Here is a 17616-nt window from a genome sequence, read left to right as displayed (position 1 = left end):
CAGCCATGTTGGGTCTCAAATTTCAGCTCTCTGATGTTCTAAAGATTTCTGAACACACAACATTTGTCTTTAATACAAGAACAAACTGCTGTCTCAGGCAGCGTCGCTCAGTATGGGGCACCCGCTGGCAGCACAGCCCGCCCCAAGGCTGGTCCCAGGGAGCCCAGCACCTTCCCCGTGCCAGCCAGGAGGGACCACTGCTCCACCAGGTCCCACTCCACCTCCTCACACCATGTCTACGTGCTACCGTCAGGCAGGGGGGAACAGAATCAACTGGAAAAGAAACAGTAGCTGAAAGAGGGACAAATAGGGAGCTCAAGATGCGAAAGACGAGAGGAGGCAGCATCAGGCTGCCTTTCCCTAGAAGGGCTTTCCACTGCTGTCCCACTATCTGTGGCCACTGGTCCTCCAGCCTCGCAACCCCTGCCACAGGCACAATCCACCCTCAGCTGCCAACGCTTCTTCTCCCCCCGCCGCCACCCCATGGCAACATTGCTCCCAAAGCCTTTCATCACGCTCTCCTCCCCTCCTTCCTTTCTGAAAACCACAGCCAGGAGAGAGATCAGCTAGACAAAAACTTAAACCAGTGCAAATGTGAAATACAAGGTAAAAAAAAAAAAAAAAAAAAAAAAAGTCTTTCGCTATTACTGGACATGCTTCAGACACTGTGCCTAGTAACTGTGGCAGTACCTAGTGCAAAAGAAACTCAGCATGAATCTTTTGTTTTCAAATGACATTCAACTCAAACATGCATAGGGAGAGTAAAGTTATTTTATTAAATCATGCACATCACGTGTGTTAGTGCAAATAGTTTAATCTGTACTCCAGAAATTCTATTGTATTTTTATATCTTTACAAAATAGATTTAAAACAATTATTTACTTTAAAAAATGTAATTCTGAAGTTAAGCATTTCAGAACAATATTTGCAATAACCTATATACAAGAGGTACTAAGTACCACTGGCATACGAGTGTTCTGTGGTTGGGTGGCTTCCTGCAACTGAAAAGGATGAAATGAATGAACTAAATGACAATATTTATTTTCTACAAGTCACTTGCGGACTATTTTTTCCAACTAATAATCCTCCCATTAGCAAATCCCACGTAACTTAAGATACAACCTTTAATTAGACAATGACCCTTAAAACCTCACAAAGTAAATTATATGCTAAATTTCTATTTAAATATTTAAACTATCTGTCGATTGCCATAACGTTTTTTAAAGCCAATTCAATTGCTGAGATTACCTCCCTATTTTGAAGTTTCCTTTAGCAGAGCCATTTTACTTTACCATTCTTTAGCATATTATTTAAGTCTTTAATAAACTTTTTTGACAGAACTGTTGAGCTGAACAAGACAACTACAGTCTACATTTAATTCAGCACTAACTACAGTGATTCCCACCAAAAGTCAGCAAATAGCAATAGTTATAGTACTTAGATAAGGAAAATAAACTTTGTAATGGGGACCACTGCATCATACTTACAGCCATGTGATGAGGATGCACAAAATTTTACTACCAAATTGAAATCATCTTGACCTGACAATACATCATCAGGTATATGATTCCAATTTTGTAGTATTTTATGTATCTTAGATTTTTCAGCTAATCACAGACGTACTGTAGCAGTTCTCTTAACAAAGTTACGTCAACAAAAGCTTATCTAAAGAGCTTCTCCAGCTCAAGTCAGAAAGTATCAAATGACTGAAAAAATAAATTGATACATGTGGTATGTGAGAAAGTATTCATACTTTTAAAGAATGCATCTCTTTAAATATATGAAATTTAATAAATTACATTCAAACTAAAGTTAATGTAAGTTGAATCACCGCACTATGTCCATCAAATGACCAAGTACTTGCTCCCAGAAATACCTTAGTTCACTCAAGAACACACACAGGCTTACACTCGCACACGCGCACACTAAATACTCTAGGCTGGTCTTCACCATCAATATCTCTGTCTCTTTAAGGCTGGACATGAATTGTGTTTATTTCCAAAAATCATTAATAAAGCAATCCTTATCAAAGAAAAATACACTTCCTTCAAAAGGCGTGGTAAGAGAAGTTTTCTTAAGTCTTGTTCCCAACAGCTCAGTGACTAACAGCAAGTAAAATGGTATAGTAGCTCTTTTTTTTTTTAAAAAAAAAAAAAAAGGAAAAAAAAGAAAAAGAATCATACTGAAAGGCACTGAGCACACTGCATCTGTTTTCCAAGTATCTGCAAGGTTACTTGGCTTGGGTGTCCAAATCAGAAATGTGTTTTTCCTTTTAAATCTGGCAATCAGATTCTAAAGTAAGTGTCCACAACCCTAGCCATTATAAATAATTTGGTACCAAGAAGCCTACTTTAGGCCACCATTATAGTATTCAGAATCCCAACATACTAATTTAAAACTTGCATGAAATTGTAAGCAAAAATATTGCTCACAGTATGATGAATCACAATTTTATTCCCTCTTTGTAGACAGATACATTTTATACAGTTTAAAGCAAATGACCCTACTGCTGTTCTCACGCAGAGCTGTGCTGTATTAAGAGGTAAAAAGGAAGAGAATTAATCTGTTTTCCCTCAGTATATGAATGTTGCCAGCTTCTAAAGGGAGGACGGTGTATGGATTCAACAACAGTTCTCATGGAGAAGCTCTGGTTAGGCCTGGGTACAGCACCACGGCTGTTACAGCAACCAAAGCTGCCATCACAGGCATCCAAGGCCATTGTCTCTGTGTGGAGAGAAAAAAAAAATCAATATCATATTTGTTCTAATTCATACTAACCAGTTTACCCCGTGGTTCCTGAAAGTCCTGAGTACCTGTTGATAGGCATCGCTAAAATGTTACCCACGAGCCCTGCTGCGGGCTAGTCCTGACTCAGAGCATCACAGTAAACCGTGTTTCTCTGGCAAAGGGAACTCCACAACTCTTCACGACTGAGGATCATCAGGAGAACTTTTGGCAGTTCTGTATTCCCAGCTTCATTACTGCGCGCACCTCAAGGCAGTCTGCTACTTAACATGTGAGGGCTTAAGATGTTTAAAACATCGCTTGTGCCAAGTAATTGCTAGACACAGGTTTACGCAGTACTGATAACTTTAACTTCGCTTTCGAATCTTTAAATCCGGATCTATGCAGTTAGTTTGTAGCAGATCCTAACAACATCATTTCAAATGGATTGTCACAACATTTCATGACAACAATAGCATTTTAAGAGGAGGACACACTGAGAGACGTTAGAGAAAATGCAAGCTGAGAGTTCAGAATACAAACCAACCACCTATTTCTCATCGTGTCTCTTTTTCCATCTTCTTCATAGCAATAGTGGAAAAAATAAAGTGTTTAGAGCCAGAGAGGAATTTCTTAGTCCATAAATAGGAATCAAAGCTTGTTGATTTTTATTATTAGAGGCAAACTCTTCATTTTCACAGTTAATTAAGCAAGGAAGTTTTCTTACAGGCCCTAGCATCGCAGCATTGTGCAAAAGGCAGCCCATTCGCTAGAGACAAACTGAGACCAAGTTAGAAGAGGCACATTCAGAACCAGTTAGAACGAAATTCATTGTTAGAATTAAAGAAATCACACAGACGTTAAATGATTAGTTGATTGCTCAGCTCATCAGTATCAACAGAATGGCATATTAAATGAAGGGTTTGCTTCAGGTAAAAAAAAAAAAATACCTGTGAGCATTTCACCATGCACTATTTTATACAGAAATGGCACAAACAGGTGAGAGGGACAAACATACATCGACTGAACAGTAGTGCTTGTACCTTTCGCTACCACAATGGGCCGTAACACCAATACAGGAAAGCCAGGATTAGGCCGATGAATACGGCTGGGACGGGTTGTAATATGGAAGGCTAAAGAAGGGAAGGGATATTAAAAATCACTTTGTGCTATAAATCAATCGGGTAAAGATGATTTAGAGAGGGGGAAATAAGTCAGTGAGTTTTGTTTTAATTGAAATGTATTAAAGACATCTAACACAATACAGCATTATCTAATCTGGTATACAAAGTTAGTACACCACTCTACTTCAATGAACAGGGACGTTTAAAAATAAAAGGGAAGTAAGCAGAAAATGTTCTAAGAAACCTCTTGTCACAACTTGGAATTTAGCACTTAAAAACAATACAATTCTTAACCTGATTTGCCTGTATCTTATTTATAGTTGGTTTTAGTTTTTCTAAGTGATAGGAAATCCCATCTGGATTTCTTAAGGCAGAGAGACTCACACCAGATACTGAATTTTGAAGTTATTATATGACATTGAAGTTAGCCTTTTCCATTTTCCATCACCAGCCTCCATGAAAAACAATCTTTTTCCTCCATTAGTGAATCAATTACCACTATGTCCACAGGCAAACCCCGTAGTTCAGACATTTCCGTGAGATGGTAACATGACCGTACAATCAACACTTAGTTACTTGAAAGCAGGGAAGTACAGTTCTATCAGAGACGCCACAAAGATCAGCATCTCCGGCAGGGCATCAGCCTTGTGACTGAATGCAATTCTGAAAATCAATCAAACATTGCAGCTGGGCCAAAGCACCAGCTGGCAGGATTGCGGGGTTTGTTTAGCTTATGGCCTCGTTAGAACCATCTACACATTTTCTCAGTTACATTCAATTAACTGTAAACTACTTCACATTCTGGATGGACAGACTCTATCCTTAATACGATAAATTAAAGGCAAAAAAGGACCTAATTTCTTTTTAAGCTGTCCTTGGAAGACATCTGCTTTCTCTGTATCCTAGCCTATATATTCGTGCACACACACAGACACACAGAGGTTAAGTTCAAACCATGCTAAATATTTTCTTAACAACTTTTTTGTGCTGAAGCCACCTTGATTTTGTTCAGTCAAATAAATAATAAATTCACAATTGAAAACTTTCTAAAACATTGTGACTCATAAGTAAAATCTCATCCTATTATGAATTTGTACAAGTCACTTCATCATAGAACCTCCAATATGGTTCAAAACAGGAATCTTGGAAAGTATCCAGTCTCTGCCATTCAATTCAAATTTGTTTTAATCAAGGCGAAAATTTAATAGACAAATTATGTGTAACTATTTAAGTCATTTTCATGCAGGATTATTTTTGTGTCATTGGTGCCACAAATCAGAGTGCCACCTTCCCACAAAAAGCATGTTGGTAGGAAAAAAAAAAAAAAAAAAAAAAAATCACAGCAGTGTTCAAAAAAGTGCCAGAAGTTTAAGTCAACCAGAGCAGCTAATGTTCTCAAACCATTCACATAAACAAATCTGTCATATAAAGCGCATCAGGAAATAATCAGTGACTACAAGCATGCAAGCACAAGTAGTACACCACACTGCTAAGCATTTTAGAACACAACACATTTTCTTTTTTTGAAGTAAAACTTAAGTATAAAAACTTAATATTTAAATGATATCCCAAATGGAGTACAGAAGCCTTGTCTTTTCTAACATTTGTTAGTTCACTGAACAATACTACGGACTTTTTTTATTATTATTGTTTCTTTTATATTATTATTTTTAAAGTTATACGCATTCATGGCTGTGGCGTCTTGGCAAATGAAACAGATGATAAATATCCACCCCATTAAATGAAATTGCCTCCAAACAATTAAATTTTCCCCCTCACAAACTTATGTCCTTAGTGTCAAGGAGCATTTAACTAGGTGCTTCATCAAAAATGTGCATCTTGTATTAGGATATGAAGGTATGCAAACTCAGATACTGATGGGCTGCAAAAAGGAACAAATCCCAGAGTGGGAAGTCACTTTCTGTGGGACACTGTCCTCGGAAATGAAGCAGCAGATGATTCAAGCATAAGGGGACAACAGTACTTGAAAATTTGACCTTGGAACTCAGCCCAGTATCCATGATGCTTCAAAATAATCCACAAGATAGATATGCTTTACATTACTGATTGTGAGTAACGCTTGCTTCAACAGCAGGCTCGTCCTGCAGGTCCTTATATAGTTGGATGCTCTTGATCACACCCTGACCTCCAGGTCTCAGCTGTCATAACTAACTCCTCCTCTGGAAGCAGATGTTGCCAACTGCTGTGGTTCCTGATTTCATATAAATACTTACCTCAAATTCTTCCTAAAATTTCCTTTACCTTGCAAGCTTTTCCACTTTCATCAGGTGCTCCAATTCCCTTCACAGTATTTCTTCCCTCTACTATCCCCCTTTTTCCACTGATCATTTAATCTTGAGGTTAATGTTTTTCACGGAGTAGAAAATCTCACATTCACAATTATTTATTCAGTGTGATCTCTTCTACTAGAATGGGAGTTTTTTGGTTGGTTTGTTTTTGACTTCTGCCTACTTTAGTAACTCAATATTATCTGGGCAACAATTCTAAGCAGGAGGTAGGTTCCATGAGAATTATAGCATCATATTCCTGAAAATATGGCTGAAAAAAGTGAGAAGGGCTTTGAATTCTTTACATCTTTGACAGCTCTACTACGTTAGAGGTTTGCATTCAGTAATTGCCTGTGGCAAGAGTATTCAATACAAGCTTTGAGCATCTAGCAGCCCGCTGATTTTAGAGGATGGTACCCGTAAAACTTTCTCCACAGTCAGAGAAACAGTCTTCTAAAAGGCTATTGCAGAGCATCCATTATCCTCTTGGTTTGTACTGTCCACTATAGGAGTTGTTCACCGTGTACTGATCATAGAGGCAGCACAGGAAGACAATAAACCAGCCATCCCAGTGTAGTAAGGTATCTGAAGCAAGGCTATGACCACCTTATAACTTGTCTGCCACACCCCTAGCATTTGGAGGACTTCAGAAGTCTCAGTATAAAAAAAAAAAAAAAAAGTTGTCCCTAGCTGTAAACTCAATTCTAGTGATACCACCTCTCATATTAATTGCAACAGAAAAGAATATTTTCATTAGTGAACAGAAAGGACAGTTCAACTGCACTGTTTAAAGCATGAGCCGGTCAGGGATAACCACTGTTAAGAAGCATGAGCAAAAGTAAGGAGGGAACATCCGTTGCACTAAGCCCTAGTAAAATAAAAGTATCTTGAAAAAGACTGCGTAATTCATTTGGATCCAGGTTTCTCAGCCTTTTACCCATGTATCATTCTCTGAAATTAAGAAGTTCCGCTTAGTTGTGGTTCACTAGTATTCGAGCCAGATGTTTTCATGAGAGCAGATATCTAAGGCTATATTTAAAACTGTCCACAAATGTAAATTTAACTTGCATGCATAATTGTAAGTGTAACAACCTACAAATTTGCACAGTTAGTACCAGAATGGAATTTTGTAGATAATATGGTAAACAACCCTTTTTTTTTTTTAAAGTCCGTCCTTTTCTATTTGACACGTACATATTTCCCCAATCAACAGAATTGCCAGTGTCATAACTCAACTTCCCCACATATTTTGTAGACTTACGTTGTTTCCTTTTTCTTGTAGCAGCTTCAGGTTTTCTTTACATTGTTTGAGTTCTTCTGTGAGCGACTGATTTTCTTGCTCAGCCATCTCATATTTCGCCTTCAGCTCCGAGAGCACAGTCTGTGTTCTTTCATACTAAAGACAAAGAGAGAACAGTCTGCGGACCCCTGGACACCCAACACACGCTTACATTTGCTTAGCGCACAGCTTCCTTTCCTGTCATCTGCCTAGAGTAACTCGCCTCGCCTTAGTACACTCTCTTTTCATAAAAGCAGGGTAGAAAAATCTTAGTTTAAATTTTCTTTTTTTCTGAATTAAGATTTTGCCCCTGACTTTGAAGGGTTAGGATTACTAAAAGCAAGGAAATATGAAGTAAATGCAAGGCCTTAATTCATCTCTCCTACCAATTACTCATTATCATATTGGAAAGGATGGTAAAAACTATGAAGACAGAACCAGAAACAGGGGAATAAGAAGTCCCTTACATTTAGATAGTGGTCTTATATCTAGGCTGTAGCTTAAATACCTACACCAATTAAATAGGTGCAAAAATCAACATTCTGTATGAATTAATCAAATCAAACCCTCTTCCCACACAGCAAATTCAAACATAAGAGTAAGAAAGGCATTAAAAAAAAATATTATGTTGTATTACTATCATGCCATAATCCTCAGTGTGGGTCAAGTACGAACAATACTGAGTGAACGTGTCCCATATTCCTACAGTATGGGCAGCTTCTTTTTCAAACTCGCAATCAATTTTTCCTATAGATCACAAGCTTTCTAGTAGTCCTCATGGCAGGAATTAACAAGGAGAGAACCAACGTCTTTCAGTACTGGCATTTACCACAAACTTAAATGATTGGGCCTCTTTACATATACATCTGATTACAAAAACACAGACTAACACAAGTCTTCAAATTCTGAAAATGGTAAGGAACGTGACACGGAAGAATTAATGGCAAAGCAAAGGACTGCAAAACAAACTAAAAGTAGGGACTAGGGAAAATTTCACTCAAAATGCTCATAAGAGAAAGCAAGTAATTGCTGGAGGTTATGGCTTCTTCCAGACATAATCATTAGAGGGTAGGCAGATGAAATACATGCTCAAAATGTGAGCTTTTCCTTACGTACTTGCTGATAATCTTCATCAGCCTACTGATCCAGTAAGATGAAAGGAGACTTTTGTAAAGAATGTGTAGTCTCATTGTTAAATAAAAGAGTTTAAAGATAACTAGGAAGATCACATTGACTAAAAAGAATTCATTTTGACTCATAAAAGCTAATGAAACTCTATACCATGATGTTTCTGAAGACTCTGGATACGGGTTTACCTGTCTGAACAGCCTAAAATTAAATTCACTACGGTAATGCACGAAAGTAAACTTTAGGAAGTTCCCAAAACACACACACATAATTTTATCTGTAATCCTCCTCTTTTGATTTAATCCCCAGTTTATCTACTATTAGCTACCATAAAAGTACTTGCAATAAAAGTATGAACAATTTTCATTTCTAGAAGTCTTATATTTTTCCTTTTCTTTTAGCTTAAAAGTCAAAAGTCATTGGGCATTATATTCACTCAAAACAGAAATAATGTTTCGTGTTACCTCTTTCTGAACATCCTTTGCTTGACTCTCAGCTTCACTGAGTTGGCTTTTTAGACTAGCTGCATCTCGTTGATGTTTTTCTCTCAAAGATCCCATTTGATTTTCAAGTTCCTTTCGAGACATTTCAAGAACACTTATATCGCTGGTTAGCGCTAAACTCTGTTTCTGAGAGCTGAAAAACAAAATCCAACTGATTCTTCACATGTTTTAAATTTAAAGAAACAAGAGATTTTTTTTTAAAGCACTTTTCATCCTCCAAAGCTTTACACATTATTTATTTAATATGGAAATATCAACTTAGAGCAATCGTGGAAGTGCAGATCACCGTTGTCTCCCTGTACAAAACTTTGTCAGTACAACGTACTGACACAGAAGGCTGGCCACAGTCTTGCTTTTAAATACATATGCACAGCTTAGTGCATGTAATTAATTATAATATGTAATTTAAATAATGTATAATTCATAATTTTTTGTTTCTTGTTCTATTTTTTTGGTATTCACTAAGTACTCATTATATACTCCAAAGTATTTTGAAACAAATTTGCAATGAGAAGTCTGTCCAAGGTTGTTAGAAGTGTTTCACTTATTTACACACACACACTTCTTTGCTTACTCCAGTTGTATAAGCTAATAGATAGTATATTCTTCAAGTGTTTACTACAATTGTGTAACAGTCATAGACAGCCCTAAACTAAGCCATTACAAACTTCAGTGTAACAACCAAGTAGAGTTAATTTGTGCCTGCGAAAGACAGAGGAAAATAAGGGAGAGATCTTGCATGTCTCCATTATGCAAATCCTGTATTTGCTCATGCGACCTTGTGTATAAAAAAATACAAGTGGAAACCAGGGCATGATGGGAAAAAAAAAAAAAGAGAAAGGTTTGACTCCTGTAAAATAACACATTACTTCTAGAAATATTTTACTGTGGGAAATTTCCATTTTTTCCAGTTATTTCTTACAAGACTGAGGAAGCCAGAAGAAAAAAAAAACATGTATCTAAGCACAGTGGTAAAGTTCAGATCTAGAATAAAACAAAGTTGCTATCCCGTATTTACTTTGCAAATTAAGTTCCAATATCTGAAACCGAAAAACAACATCATAATGACAGATGAAGGGATAAGAGGGGAAGTTACTTCCAGGCAGTAGATAGCCTTTAGCAATGTCATGTGTTCAAACAGCAAAAGAAATAAAGTAAAATACAAATATTCTTGCACTCTAAAATCCCTCACAAAAGATATTATGGTGCTTGCAATAAAACAATTTTTATTTTTCTGTTAAGCGAAACATGACATAGAATACTGCCCATCATTACTGTTTATAATGTGACAGGCTTCCATGACACACCATGCTATTATGTTCCAACCTTGAACACTGAGAAAATTTTAGGTTAGGAAATCTATGTGGTTTATCCTACTATTTAAAAAGATAGTAACTATTAAGTCTAACTACTTCCACAATACACACTTCCAAGTCCTTATTAAAAGCAGCAAAATAAGTCAGGTTACCTCATGATGATATAACATGGCTGATAAGTAATACAGAAGCATTCGCAAAACAGAAAAAAAAAAAGCTTAGTATAACAATTTGGCGTGAAAGTGTGTTCTGCCCAATATTATGATATAAATAAAATTTCAATACATTTATTAAAACACCATCAGACATTTAGTATCACATTTGGGAAGAAAAAACAATCAAAAAACCCCTCTTCAGCTACTATGATACCTCCCTAGACAAATCCACTGTGCCCTTACCTAGAAAGCTCCTTCTCTTGTCGTTGAAGTTCAGACGTAAGCAAAGTATTTTCCTTCCTTAGTGTAACACATTCAGCTTCCAGAGCAGTCCACTCTGCCTTCAACTTTTCAAGTTCACCTACAATTAATAAAATTTAATTGAATCGACTAAAATTGTTTCATGACTGCTTCAAGTATCACTAGCTAATAAACGGAGGAAAAGCTGATAAGTCATACATCTCAAATATGTTTGATTATAATCAAATCACATGAATCCTCTCACAAGTACCTGTAAAATATTACCGTATCTTCTACTATTATGAGGTTTGTGAGCCTTTAAACAAGCTAGTGCTTTTTTTTTTTTTTTACGTGAGCTTTTTCTAAGGCATAAAGGAGTAGAAAACAGTCTGTTTATGGGTCTACTGTAGTATTTTAGAAACAGTGACAGAAAAGCGTATTTGAAGAAAATAATTTCCGGGACTTGAAAATAGCAAACAATCAGAATCACTAGAAAACATGCCTCTGCTACAAGGAACAAACTGTTTAAAGCAATAACTAAAGGGTGAAAATGAGACCTTTGAAATAAATCTGTCCCAGATAAAAATCAATGTTACACAGGTCTTAGTAATACCCTAACAGAGACTGGAGTCTGAACTGGAAAAAGACTTCTCTGGCAACTTCACAAAGACTAACTGATTCAGAATTCAAAGCATATTTTACACATGCCAGTTTCTCTGTAGCATGTACAAAGTTTCAGTATGAGCTTCTGAACTCTATTAGCAGATTCTCCAAGACGTGAAGCTACAGGCGTGGAGTAGTGGCTCTCAAGCAGCCCTCCGGAGATGTAGGTGCACCACAGGTACCGTGAAACACAAGTGAATGAGCCCAGAAGCAGCCCTATGCTGGCTCAGCACAACATATTTGCGTATCGCTATATCATGCGCCCAGAATAAAGCTTTAATTTAAGATTTATTTTAACATTTTTATGTTAAACATGAAATAGTATCAACAGTTTTACCAAGCCACAAAATACAGTTATTTGTCTTGAGTGAAGCTACCCATTTACGGGCTTAAATTATACAGAAGTTGCGCAAATCCTTTTGGAAATCTGTGGCAGTATCAATCCCTCAAACGGTACAAGTTTTCTGTCTTTTCTAAGTGGAATTATACTTGGTCTACTTTTAATATCAAAGGATACCTAAGCTAATTTAGGCATAATTAACAATTACTATTTAAGGAAGTATACAAAACAGCTTTTCTAACACTACAAGCCCTGATACACATATATAAATACACACATGTCTATATATATCTATAGACATAGTAAACATTGACAGAGAGACAGAGAGGCAAATGGTGATTTGAGTAACTGACATTCATCAGATCAAGAAGGATGCTACTGTTAGCACTGGTCTGTGACATCCTTTTAATCAAGCACCTTTTAAGCGAGTAGCCTCCTCCTTCTGCTGATCCTCACACTGCTGACATCTGAGCTGAAAACTGGCTTGCAGACTGACAATTTCTTTTTCATAATCTGAGGCATCTTTCCGCCACCGTTCAAGTTCCGCTCGCACTGTCTGCAGCTCATCTTGCAACGCAGAAATATCTGTATCACGTTCTGATGCTGCCTTTTCTGCTACTTGTTGAAGTGACTGAATCTCATTTTGAGCACTGACTAGTTCATTTCGAGTGCTTGAAATTTCATTCTCCTTTTCCTCACGAAGATTCTCAATATCTTCTTGTAATCTTCGCAACTGAGCTGGAAAGCATACGTTAATGTTAGTATTTTTAAAAACTGTATTTACAGAAAATCTAAAAAACATAACTCCCTTTCTCAACTTGTTGATGTTTAACAGGACTAAACAATCCTAATGCAACTGAAAAACATATTAATGTTGTCAAGTGCTGTACTCTTAAAGAGACATGTATGTGGGGCGATGTATTACAGAGAGTCAGAGGCAACAAGAATTACGGTTGGACAAAGCTTTCTTAGACAGGGTTGTGTTAAATGTTTGATACTAAAGCAACTCTCCAAAATCTGAAACCAACATTTAGATCCAACTTCACTGTAAGCAAAACAAGTATTCTAGAACAAGGACACTGCAGGGTTCGGAGACAAGAGGAAAAGCAAGAAAGGTTCTGTGACAAGCCAAACAGTTGGCAAAGCTGCACTGGAAATGTTTGCCTGTTCAGCAGTTAACTTGTGATGTCTATAAATATTTGAGGCACAGAAGTCTAATTTCTACTCCAGTCTCAACATGTGGTAAAGGAAATAAAAATTACTTTACTTATTTGCAAAAAGCATTTTTCAAAGTGCAAGATTAATTTTGAATTGAAAGAGACAGCTGCACCAAATATACTGAACTGTAAGTCATCCTTTAGCAGTTACAGTTGACCGTAAATGTGCAGCAGTCACATACACGCTATGTTATTTTACATTTCTGAATGAAGCAAACCTTACAAATTATTCCCATTCAAAACTGTTTCATTACTAAACACATCTCTTCTCTGAGCACAACTATTTTTCATAAACACACATGTGAATAGAATTCAGTGCATGCAGCTGAAAAAAAAGTACAGTACAGAGGAAAGGGACACATGAAAGAAAGAAGTACAAAATTATAGTTAAAACCCTGACTAACGAAAGCAAAGTGCTTAATTTGCTCAGTGTTTTTGTTTGGCTTTTTAAAGAACACATTTCATTGATTTTTAACATGGGGAAAAAGCAATTATTAAATTAATGAAGAACTGCTCTGAGAAGAAAAGTGTGAAGTTCTTAACATCACTTGAAAATCTAATATAAGATACTGTAGATGGTCAGCATTACGCATTTAAAGTTATATGTTTCAGAAGCAAAGGGCAAAAAAGGACAGTGGAAAGTACGGGCAAGATAACCAAGGCTGAGTAACCTTCATATGTGTCTTGTATTTATTTTTGTTCTCTCAATCTGTTATAGAAGATGACACAGAGAATGTAAGCAAGTCATGCCATAAACTGATATAGCATAAAAACGACACGAGAGACCTGCACTTTCATGACAACTATACTTGACGTTTTTCAGTAGCTGCATATACAGTAATATAGGTAGAATTTACATACAGGTACCACCCAGAAACTTTGCTTTTAGTTGACATACAGTGAAGAAAAATGCAAATTCCCCCCCATTCTCTAAACAGGCTCCAGTAACACATTTAGTTTATCATTAGATAAACTAAAGTATTTATGAATTACCCAATCCCACACTCTGGAGGAAAAAGACAGTATGGGAAGAAAACATGATAGCTATTATATACTGTAAAACATAAGAGCTATTATAGACAACAGTAAGCTAGATTTCACAGCAGTTCTGTATAAGATGAAACAGCTTCTGTTCCATAACAAAGACATTTGCAGCATGATGGAATTTTTTAAATATATGTGAGCAACATGAGGCTTACTACCACCTCATTTGTTTGGACATAGTTTCTACAGGCTTACACTAACAGAATAGTAAACAAAGTAGTAGATAAGAACAACCTGACAGTAATATAACACATTATACATTAACAATTGTACTTCCATGTATCCTTACATTAGAAGCCTCGACCCTACCAAACCAATATGGTAGGAAACCACGTGTCTCTAAAACATCACGAATTATGACTTGCTAACACAGCAGGTGACCGTTAATGAGCAAAGGAGTGATTTTTTCAAATTATATCTTCCTGATATTATTTTCTTTTTCAAGCCAAGCTAAATTCCTGTTTTCTCAGTAATGGCAGCATTTCAAAGAAATTTGTGGTTTGGTGGTTTTTTGTTTGGGTTTTTTTTTTTTTCCCTTCTGTCTGCATTGTTGGTGAACAACTCCCCCTTTAAATGTTTGGGTGTGAAAACAAGCATGGCATAACTGAAATTCCAAAACACATAGAAGCGTTTCTCAAGTTTGGTGGAGTTGTAGAAACAACTTACACAGAAAAATTACTGAAGCATTCCAGTGCTTCAGATTTCAGGGCAATTAGAAAGAATACTTCCATTACATCTCTTATTTATGTAAGCCATTATCTCATCTAAACTGAACGCTTCTCTTTTTTTTTTTAAAGTAACGACAAGTTACTTGAATTTCCTTGCTTTACCTATCTGTTCATCTAAAGAACTTTGCACGCAGAGACAGGATCTCAGTTGTTTCTGTGCCACCTTCACTTCTCTATCACAAACATATAAAGCCATGCAGCACTGTTTGGCTACAACATTGATTCCATGAAAATACTTTAAGAAATGTTACTGCATGAAGCTGCCAGGATTTTTTTTCTCCACTACAGTTCACAGAGGCTGCCAAGAGAGAATCCTGACATCCTGACAACTTTTCCCAAGTTGTGAGATGTGTCACACCCTAAAAGTTTGGGAAGCAGCAAATACACAATGAACATCAGAATGTTTTGAACTACTATGGAGAGAGAAGAGGAGGAAACATAAGTAAGACCTCACTCATGAAGGGTTCAGGAGACAAAGTACTGAACTGACAAGAGGCATCTTGCAGTTAAGTTTGACTCCGTCAAGCTTCTACTTTAAGTCCCTTTTTTTGAGAGGAAAAAAAGATTTCTTTTTTCTGCATAGAAATAACTATCAAATCCTAATTTCTAACTCCTTCTACAGCATTTTTTACTTAGAGAATCTTCATTATTAGCAGGACAAGGTTCAAAATTAAATTGCTCTTGTTCTGAAGATTATTATTATGTAAGCTCCTCTTTCTTACAGATGTAGTGGCAGAAAATGTAAATGTTCTCTGCTAACATTCATATAAACCCATACTATTATATAAGATTCTCCACATGACTGGTATATGACAAGTGCCACATTCCACAACAAACTAATGCCCATGAAGTAATTTGGTAAAGCTATTTTAATTTCCTAAGAAAGTGAGGATTGTCAGTCCATCTGCCTCTCTGCTCATCTGCCTTCCAAACATTTTTAGGTCCAAACCAAATGATATGCTGATAAAAGTACCAAGGTATGATGAAGTTCCTACAAGTTTCATAAAAATCAATGGCTGAGTAGACGTTCAACCTAACACTTGCTCTAAGGATGAGTCATAATATAACCCGTATTGATTTTAAGGCTAGACAGCTTCTTGACCAATGAGCTCACTCACATGCACAGTTAATGGGATACAGAATACGTGACAAGTTACATTCTGCTGTAATTCTTTTGGACTGAAAAAAGCATGATTGGTCATACTGTTTTTTCAGAAAGCATAGTCAGTGTCTCTATTCCAGAAATTATACTGCATGCTCTGAGGTTGGATGCAGATCTGGAGTGATAAAAAAAACTATTTAAGAAGATTCTACCAATGAAGTGAAGAGACTGAGTAGCACAAAAAAAGACTAAACCTTCTGAGTGCTCTGACAATAAAAAAGTCACAGTAAGAATCCATAGATCATTCAAAGCTAAGAAGACTGAAGAAAGAGGAAGGTGAAGAGGCATCTGTTACAGATTATGTCTTTTGCATTTTGTAAGTTATGATTAGAAGCAAAGGAATTGACAGGAAACATTTCACAATAAAATTCAGAGACATGGTGAAAGAAACCAGATTTAAAACATAAACTCAATTAACATTTTCCTTTATTGGCTCTTATAATGCCAAGGAAACAGCCAAAGCCATATATTTTCCCTAAAAGAGTGGGGTGAAAAAAATAATAATTTCCTACCTTGCAGAACATTTATTTGCTTGTTAGATTCTTCAACTTGCACTCGATATGCTTTCCTCTCTTCTTCCAATAGCGCTATAAATGGAAGTGAAAATGTGCCCAAAAGTTTTTGTTAGTATTTCAGCTGTGTAATTTAGTTACAAATTCCCCTTAACTGAAAAATTAGAACAACCGTATTATTTCAGTAAGTTATCAAACTAGTAACTGTGTAAGTAGTTTAATAAGAAGTTAATATTAAAACATCATTCCATTATTGTGGTAGTATTACAATTAATTTGAAATTAATATAATCTGTTGCCTGATCCAAAAACTCCATGTGTGCTAAATGCAAACTGATGTGGGAAGAGAAAAAAAAAATGCTGTAAATATACCCCATAAAAAACACTGAACAATATGCAATTAAACTGGACTATATCTCCTGTCAAAAAAACCCCTACAGTTTTGCTGAGGATAATGATACAGCCACATATCTGATAAGGTGATCTAAACAAAGAACTACCACTTAATACATTAAATTATGTGTATTATCTGACTGAAATACAGGTTAATCAATATCTCTAGATGAATATATTTTATAAGGATGAAATATACGGAGTTCATGTATGTATTCAATACTATGAAAAGATTTTGGTTTATCTTGAACCAAAAAGTCAGAGCTCCATCAGACTGTATATAAAGTTTAGAAAAAAAGCAAAAGTTTCTGACATTCTGTGCAGGAGATGTGACTGCTATGAAACAAATTTATCTAACAGTCAGCAAAACTGGACCCCCTTTTAAGACCACCTGATAAATACAATCTTAATGGATACCCTACACAACCAAGTTGATTGGGGTCTCACCTTGAAGTTCAAAGCATTTTTGATTACTTGTCCTAGCTAGCTCTTGGGCTTCAATCAGCTCCTTGTGCAGTTGCTGAATTTCTTGCTTAGCCTCAGTCTCTGATTGTGCACCCTGCAATTCATCTGATAAAAGAACATTTTCTTTAAATCATGAATTTGTACAACAGCTTAATTTGCACTGCCATGTGATGGCTGGTGACTTTTTCTTCAAACCACCTGAAGTTAGTTAAAGTAAACTCAAAATTGGATTAGATAAATATTAGCAAAAATATTAATATACTTTTAAAAGGAAGAAAACATACGCAAACTTAAAAACATTCATGACATATAACATGCAGTATGAAACAAAACCAA

General features: G+C 36.3%; 1 protein-coding gene across 1 annotated transcript in view; it reads right to left on the bottom strand.

Moving 5' to 3' along the window:
* Nucleotides 1–2433: 2433 nt before the first annotated feature.
* SLMAP (sarcolemma associated protein) overlaps nucleotides 2434–17616 on the bottom strand; it is an 83475-nt gene continuing 68292 nt past the window's right edge. The window contains exons 15-21 of the mRNA XM_009895739.1: nucleotides 17263–17385; nucleotides 16424–16498; nucleotides 12178–12498; nucleotides 10761–10878; nucleotides 9008–9179; nucleotides 7398–7532; nucleotides 2434–2724 (exon numbers count right to left, since the gene is read on the bottom strand). Of these exons, the coding sequence (XP_009894041.1) occupies nucleotides 2635–2724; nucleotides 7398–7532; nucleotides 9008–9179; nucleotides 10761–10878; nucleotides 12178–12498; nucleotides 16424–16498; nucleotides 17263–17385 (1034 nt within the window). The 3' untranslated portion in view covers nucleotides 2434–2634. The remainder of the gene's footprint in view (nucleotides 2725–7397; nucleotides 7533–9007; nucleotides 9180–10760; nucleotides 10879–12177; nucleotides 12499–16423; nucleotides 16499–17262; nucleotides 17386–17616) is intronic.

The sequence above is a fragment of the Charadrius vociferus genome, unplaced genomic scaffold, assembly GCF_000708025.1.
Source record: "Charadrius vociferus isolate BGI_N301 unplaced genomic scaffold, ASM70802v2 scaffold512, whole genome shotgun sequence".
NCBI classification, from domain to species: Eukaryota; Metazoa; Chordata; class Aves; order Charadriiformes; family Charadriidae; genus Charadrius; species Charadrius vociferus.
The sequence above is the reverse complement of the archived record's forward strand: the minus strand, read 5'-3'. Positions and strand labels throughout refer to the sequence as shown.